General features: G+C 42.6%; 1 protein-coding gene across 4 annotated transcripts in view; it reads left to right on the top strand.

The window, feature by feature from the left end:
* LOC106571071 (transcriptional activator Myb) overlaps positions 1 to 8,381 on the top strand; it is a 110,220-nt gene that overhangs the window by 44,714 nt on the left and 57,125 nt on the right. For all 4 annotated transcript variants that reach the window (XM_045695507.1, XM_045695506.1, XM_045695505.1 and 1 more), the window contains one exon: positions 5,718 to 5,930. In XM_045695507.1, the coding sequence (XP_045551463.1) occupies positions 5,718 to 5,930 (213 nt within the window). The remainder of the gene's footprint in view (positions 1 to 5,717; positions 5,931 to 8,381) is intronic.

Raw genomic sequence — 8,381 nt, 5'->3', positions numbered from 1 at the left:
ATATTAAAGTTTCCCGATGCAGATATGGTCAGACCAAGGTAGGTGTAATTTTTACTGTGTTCAATTATGGTGTTGTTCAGGGTGAATTTATATTTGTGTTTCTGACATCTGTTTTTTTGGGGGAGGGAATTCATGTTTTTTTATATATATATATTTACTGCCAGGGCACAATTATGGCAATATTGCTCAATAATATGAAGGTTCTGTTGAAGACCTTCTTTGGTTGGTCATAGAAGAAGCATCTCATCAGTATATAGCAGGTATTTTACCTCTGTGTCAAATAGTGTGAGTCCTGGGGCTGCAGAATGGTCCAACATGTCTGCTAATTCATTGATGTAAATGTTGAAAATGTTTGGCCTCAAACTGCAGCCTTGTCTCACACCTCGACATTGCAAAAATAATTATGTTATTTGGTTTTTTATTTTTTATTGCACACTTGTTTTCTGTGTACATACATTTTATTATTTATTTTATTTATCAAATACCTTACCACCAAGCCCACTTTGGAGAATGTTGAAGAATATACCTTTGTGCCAAATAGAATCAAATGATTTTTTTTAATCAATAAAGCAAGCAAAGATTTTGGCATCTTTTTTGTTGGTGGACGTGTTTATTAATTAGTGTGTGTAACGTGTATATATGGTCAGTAGTGCAATGGCTGGGGGGAAAGCCAATTTCACATTTTCCCAAGTTACTGTTTACGCAAATTCCCCTGTAATTATTGGGGTCTGATTTGTCTCCACTTTTGTGGATAGGAGAGATGAGCCCCTAGTTCCAGACATCAGGGAAGCAGCCAGAGGTTAAAACCATGTTGAACAATTTAAGCACAGCATTTTGCATCTCAGGTGTGCTGTTTTTCAGCATTTCATTTCTGATGTTGTCTAGACCACAAGCCTTCTTTGGTTTGGTAGATTTGAGCTTTTCATTTAGTTCTTGTTGGGTTATTTGGTAATCTAATGGATTTTGGTTGTTTTTTAATGACTGATTCAGGGATGTTAAATTTTTCTTGAATTTCTAATTGCTTATGTTGTAAGTCTTTTTGTGGGATGTTTTTGTATAGATTATCAAACTACGTTTTCCAAATTCCTTCATCTTGTATGGCTAATTCTTGTGGCTTTGTCATGTTTAAATTGTTCCACATGTTCCAGAACTGATTTTGGTCAATTGCATTTTCAATTTCATCAAGTGTCTTACTGGTATTATTACATTTATTGCATTTCAGTATATGTTTCTACTGTTTCAGAGTTTCAAAGTATTCACAACGTAGCTCTGGGTTGTTTTGCTGCTTATGTTTTTCATTTGACATTTGTCTTAGGTTTTTTTCTAATTGTTTTTACATTCGTTGTCAAACCATTTTTCAGAAACGTTTTGTTTTTGGTTTCTAATGTTGCATTTCTTTGGTTTTCTCAAATTTGCTTTTGATGCTGCTTTTTGGAATATGCAATTGATGTTTTGAGTAGCCGAATTGACACCTTCCTTATTGTTTTGGTATTGTGAGTTATTGAAGACTTGTATAGAGTTCATCATTTCATTTAAGTTCAATGTTTCAATGAATCTCTCTGTACTGTTTGGCCATCTGTACAATTGGTTCATGTTGCAAAGTTTATTGGGCTGTTTAAAAAAAAAAAGAAGAGTATTGCTGGTAAAAGTCTTCAGAAACATGTTGATGTGACTGTTATCTGCCAATGGTGTCTGTGGTCTGACAGTGAATGCACTAATGGAGGAGGGGTCGATGTCAGTGATGGCATAATCAACTACACTTGTCAGAAAGAGCTGAGCAGTAAGTAAACCGACCTAAAGAGTCCCCTCATTACGGCCTAAGGCTCGACAGAGATTCACTAACTCCTTCCTGTTTTTTGTTCAGTATTTAGTCAGGACTGTTTCTATTATTTATAAGAGGGCTACTGTACAATGAGGGGTGTCCAAATATGTGTCCACATACAGTGGGGGGGAAAAGTATTTGATCCCCTGCTGACTTTGTACGTTTGCCCACTTACAAAGAAATGATCAGTCTATAATTTTAATAGTAGGTTTATTTTAACAGTGAGAGACAGAATAACAACAAAAAAATCCAGAAAAACGCATGTCAAAAATGTTATAAAATGATTTGCATTTTAATGAGGGAAATAAGTATTTGACCCCTCTGCAAAACATGACTTAGTACTTGGTGGCAAAACCCTTGTTGGCAATCACAGAGGTCAGACATTTCTTGTAGTTGGCCACCAGGTTTGCACACATCTCAGGAGGGATTTTGTCCCACTCCTCTTTGCAGATCTTCTCCAAGTCATTAAGGTTTCGAGGCTGACGTTTGGCAACTCAAACCTTCAGCTCCCTCCACAGATTTTCTATGGGATTAAGGTCTGGAGACTGGCTAGGCCACTCCAGGACCTTAATGTGCTTCTTCTTGAGCCACTCCTTTGTTGCCTTGGCCGTGTGTTTTGGGTCATTGTCATGCTGGAATACCCATCCACGACCCATTTTCAATACCCTGGCTGAGGGAAGGAGGTTCTTACCCAAGTCCATCGTCCCTTTGATGCGGTGAAGTTGTCCTGTCCCCTTAGCAGAAAAACACCCCCAAAGCATAATGTTTCCACCTCCATGTTTGACGGTGGAGATGGTGTTCTTGGGGTCATAGGCAGCATTCCTCCTCCTCCAAACACTGCGAGTTGAGTTGATGTCAAAGAGTTCCATTTTGGCCTCATCTGACCACAACACTTTCACCAGTTGTCCTCTGAGTCATTCAGATGTTCATTGGCAAACTTCAGACGGATATGTATATGTATTCTTGAGCAGGGGGACCTTGCGGGCGCTGCAGGATTTCAGTCCTTCACGGCGTAGTGTGTTACCAATTGTTTTCTTGGTGACTATGGTCCCAGCTGCCTTGAGATCATTGACAAGATCCTCCCGTGTAGTTCTGGGCTGATTCCTCACCGTTCTCATGATCATTGCAACTCCTTGAGGTGAGATCTTGCATGGAGCCCCAGGCCGAGGGATATCGACAGTTCTTTTGTGTTTCTTCCATTTGCGAATAATCGCACCAAATATTGTCACCTTCTCACCAAGCTACTTGGCGATGGTTTTGTAGCCCATTCCAGCCTTGTGTAGGTCTACAATCTTGTCCCTGACATCCTTGGAGAGCTCTTTGGTCTTGGCCATGGTGGAGAGTTTGGAATCTGATTGATTGATTGCTTCTGTGGACAGGTGTCTTTTTTACAGGTAACAAGCTGCGGTTAGGAGCACTCCCTTTAAGAGTGTGCTCTTAATCTCAGCGCGTTACCTGTATAAAAAACACCTGGGAGCCAGAAATCTTTCTGATTGAGAGGGGGTCAAATACTTATTTCCCTCATTAAAATGCAAATCAATTTATAACATTTTTGACATGCGTTTTTATGGATATTTTTGTTGTTATTTTGTCTCTCACTGTTCAAATAAACCTACCATTAAAATTATAGACTGATCCTTTCTTTGTTAGTGGGCAAACGTACAAAATAAGCAGGGGATCAAATACTTTTTCCCCCACTGTATGTGGTGGTTACCAGTGGTGGGAAAAGTACCCAACTGTTATACTTGAGTAAAAGTAAAGATACCCTTAAAAGAAAATTACTCAAGTGAAAGTGAAAGTACCCCTGTAAAATACTACTTCAGTAAAATGCTAAAAGTATTTGGTTGTAAATATACTGAAGTATCAAAAGTAAAAGCATAAATACTTTCAAATTCCTTATATAAAGAAAAGCAGGCAGCACCGTTTTCTTGTTTTTAAAATGTACAGATAGTCAGGGGCACACTCCGACACTCAGACACTCAGACATAATTTACAAACGAAGCATTTGTGTTTAGTGAGTCCTCCAGATCAGAGTCAGTAGGGATGACCAGGGATGTTCTCGGTTTAGTGAGTCCTCCAGATTAGAGGCAGTAGGGATGACCAGGGATGTTCTCTGTTTAGTGAGTCCTCCAGATCAGAGGCAGTAGGGATGACCAGGGATGTTCTCTGTTTAGTGAGTCCTCCAGATCAGAGGCAGTAGGGATGACCAGGGATGTTCTCTTTAAGTGTGTGAATTGGACCATTTTTCCTGTCCTGCTAAAGATTCAAAATGTAACTTGTACTTTTAGGTGTCAGGGAAAATATATGGAGTAAAAAGTACATAATCTTCTTTAGGAATGTAGTGAAGTAAAAGTAAAAGTTGTGAAAAATATAAATAGTAAAGTACAGATACCCCATAAACTACTTAAGTAGTACTTTACTATTTATATTTTTCACAACTTTGACTTTTACTTCACTACATTCCTAAAGAATGTAGTGGATTTGCTATGTCATTATAGGGTATTGTGTTTAGATTGATAAGGAAAAATAACTATTTAGCTGTGGTGTAAAGTACCTAAGTATAAATAGTTTAAAGTACAGATACCCCATAAACTACTTAAGTAGTACTTTAAACTATTTATACTTTAAGTACTTTACACCACAGCTAAATAGTTATTTTTCCTTATCAATCTAAACACAATACCCTATAATGACATAGCAAATCCAGCAAAAACAAAATACGGAAATATCACATGTACATAAGTATTCAGACCCTTTACTCAGTACTTTGTTGAGACACATATGCACAAATGGCAGTGATTACAGCATCGAGTCTTCTTGGGCATGACGCTACAAGCTTGGCACACCTGTATTTGGGGAGTTTCTCCCATTCTTCTCTGCAGATTCTCTCATGCTCTGTCAGGTTGGATGGGGAGCGTCGCTGCACAGCTTTTTTCAGGTCTCTGCAGAGATGTGAGATCGGGTTCAAGTCAGGCGTCTGGCTGGGCAACTAAAGGACATTCAGAGTCTTGTCCTGAAGCCACTCCTGCGTTGTCTTGGCTGTGTGCTTAGGGTCGTTGTCCTTTTGGAAGGTGAATCTTCGCCCCAGTCTGAGGTCCTGAGTCCTCTGGAGCAGGTTTTCATCAAGGATCTCTCTGTACTTTGCTCTGTTCATCTTTGCCTCGATCCTAACTAGTCTCCCAGTCCCTGCCGCTGAAAAACATCCTCCCAGCATGATGCTGCCACCACCATGCTTCACTGTAGGGATGGTGCCAGGTTTCCTCCAGACGTGATGCTTGGCATTCAGGCTGAAGAGTTAAATATTGGTTTTCTCAGGCCAGAGAATCTTGCTGCTGTGATGGAACACTGTGGTATTTCACCCAATAGAAATGGGAGTTTAAAATGCTGTTTGTTTTCTAATTCTTTGTGGATCTGTGTAATCTGAGGGAAATATGTATCTCTCATATGGTCATACATTTGGCAGGAGGTTAGGAAGTGCTGCTCAGTTTCCATCTCATTTTGTGGGCAGCGTGCACATAGTCTGTCTTCTCTTGAGAGCCAGGTCTGCCTACGACGGCCTTTCTCAATAGCAAGGCTATGCTCACTGAGTCTGTACATATTCAAAGCTTTCCTTAAGTTTGGGTCAGTCACAGTGGTCGGGTATTTTGCCACTGTGTACTCTCTGTTTAGGGTCAAATAACATTTTAGTTTGCTCTCTCTCTCTCTCTGCCCCCCTCTCTCTCTCTCTCTCTCTCTCTCTCTCTCTCTCTCTCTCTCTCTTTCAATTCAATACAGTGGGACTTTTTTTTGGAATCAGAAATATATGTTTACATTGTGAAAACAAGTGAGAGAAAAAAACGTAAGAATCAGAAATGAACAGTAAACATTCATATCTATCTCTCGCTCTCTCTTTCAGATCATTCCATTCTCCAGCTGGGGGAGTCGTTCAGAGAGCCGAGGTCATCACTACCAGGCCACCGCCCCCTCCCTCTCTGTAGAGAGCACCTCCCACAGCGGCAGCAACAACAATAACAACAACAATAACAACAACAACAACAACAGCAACAGTCACCATGACAGCCACGCCCTCTCCAACCTCCCGGAGTTCATGGAGTCAGTCATGGACTCGGTAAGACAACTCTTTCTCTCTCTGTGTGTGTGTGTGTGTGTGTGTTGACGGAGTGCAGATCTATTTGAATACGACGTAGATACAGAGATAGAAAACTTTATTGTAGAGGAGGAAGTTAACTCATTCATTCTAAATGCTGAATAGTTATTCATCAAACCTGTGATTCAATGGTACTATAAGACAGCCATGGCCCAAGACTTCACATCAACCAAGAGATTCTACTGCTACTGTAACCTAGACTAGATCTGAAGCTAGTCTTATACTGCTCTGTCGCTCTTGTCCCTCCTCAGAGGCGCTCCTCATTGGGTGAGCTCAGCACCAGCCACCTCTCTAATAGAAGCTTGTCCAGAACAGACATGGCCTTGCCCAATCAGGGCTCAGGGACTGACAACCTTGTGTTTTCATTGGCCGGTTTCGTCTGCTCCACGCGTCTCTCTCTGTCTCTCTCTCTCTGTGTGTCTCTCTGTCTCTCTGTCTCTGTCTCTCTGTCTCTCTCTCTCTGTGTCTCTCTGTCACTCTGTCTCTCTCTCTCTGTCTCTTTCTTTCTCTCTCTGTGTCTCTCTGTCTCGCTGTCTCTCTCTCTCTCTCTTTCTCTCTCTCTCTCTCTCAAATGATTATGCTCACTCAGCTGGGCCTCACAAGTAATACAACAAATTATCTATTACCAGTGTGATCATATACCTACAATTTACAATGATAATTTGTAAATGGTCTGAGAAGAACAACACTGGGCAATTCAAGCAAAGCCAATATGCAGTCTTACAGTTTTTTTTATGTCATGTTGAAAAAAATATAGCTGACGGGTAGACCTCGGCTTGCATCTTGACTAGGTTGGTGACCACTGCTATAGACTGACTGCCTAGGGTAACACTGCCTGGGGATTCAGGAGGACCAGGGTTGGAGAAACACTGTCCTTGCCGGTCTTTCCTCCATGTTGTTGTAGTGTTGGGGATACAGGAGGACCAGGGATGGAGAAACACTGTCCTAGCCGGTCTTTCCTCCATGTTGTTGTAGTGTTGGGGATACAGGAGGACCAGGGTTGGAGAAACACTGTCCTAGCCGGTCTTTCCTCCATGTTGTTGTAGTGTTGGGGATACAGGAGGACCAGGGTTGGAGAAATACTGTCCTACCTGGTCTTTCCTCCATGTTGTTGAAGTGTTGGGGATACAGGAGGACCAGGGTTGGAGAAACACTGTCCTACCTGGTCTTTCCTCCATGTTGTTGTAGTGTTGGGGATACAGGAGGACCAGGGATGGAGAAACACTGTCCTACCTGGTCTTTCCTCCATGTTGTTGTAGTGTTGGGGATACAGGAGGACCAGGGTTGGAGAAATACTGTCCTACCTGGTCTTTCCTCCATGTTGTTGAAGTGTTGGGGATACAGGAGGACCAGGGTTGGAGAAACACTGTCCTAGCCAGTCTTTCCTCCATGTTGTTGTAGTTTTGGGGATACAGGAGGACCAGGGTTGGAGAAACACTGTCCTACCTGGTCTTTCCTCCATGTTGTTGTAGTGTTGGGGATACAGGAGGACCAGGGTTGGAGCAACACTGTCCTAGCCGGTCTTTCCTCCATGTTGTTGTAGTTTTGGGGATACAGGAGGACCAGGGTTGGAGAAACACTGTCCTACCTGGTCTTTCCTCCATGTTGTTGTAGTTTTGGGGATACAGGAGGACCAGGGTTGGAGAAACACTGTCCTAGCCGGTCTTTCCTCCATGTTGTTGTAGTGTTGGGGATACAGGAGGACCAGGGTTGGAGAAACACTGTCCTAGCCGGTCTTTCCTCCATGTTGTTGTAGTGTTGGGGATACAGGAGGACCATGGTTGGAGAAACACTGTCCTAGCCGGTCTTTCCTCCATGTTGTTGTAGTGTTGGGGATACAGGAGGACCAGGGTTGGAGAAACACTGTCCTACCTGGTCTTTCCTCCATGTTGTTGTAGTTTTGGGGATACAGGAGGACCAGGGTTGGAGAAACACTGTCCTAGCCGGTCTTTCCTCCATGTTGTTGTAGTGTTGGGGATACAGGAGGACCAGGGTTGGAGAAACACTGTCCTAGCCGGTCTTTCCTCCATGTTGTTGTAGTTTTGGGGATGCAGGAGGACCAGGGTTGGAGAAAACACTGTCCTAGCCGGTCTTTCCTCCATGTTGTTGTAGTGTTGGGGATACAGGAGGACCAGGGTTGGAGAAACACTGTCCTAGCCGGTCTTTCCTCCATGATGTTGTAGTTTTAGGGATACAGGAGGACCAGGGTTGGAGAAACACTGTCCTAGCCGGTCTTTCCTCCATGTTGTTCTAGTGTTGGGGATACAGGAGGACCAGGGTTGGAGAAACACTGTCCTAGCCAGTCTTTCCTCCATGTTGTTGTAGTTTTGGGGATAAAGGAGGACCAGGGTTGGAGAAACACTGTCCTACCTGGTCTTTCCTCCATGTTGTTGTAGTGTTGGGGATACAGGA

The sequence above is a fragment of the Salmo salar genome, chromosome ssa15, assembly GCF_905237065.1.
Source record: "Salmo salar chromosome ssa15, Ssal_v3.1, whole genome shotgun sequence".
Taxonomy (NCBI): domain Eukaryota; kingdom Metazoa; phylum Chordata; class Actinopteri; order Salmoniformes; family Salmonidae; genus Salmo; species Salmo salar.
The sequence above is the reverse complement of the archived record's forward strand: the minus strand, read 5'-3'. Positions and strand labels throughout refer to the sequence as shown.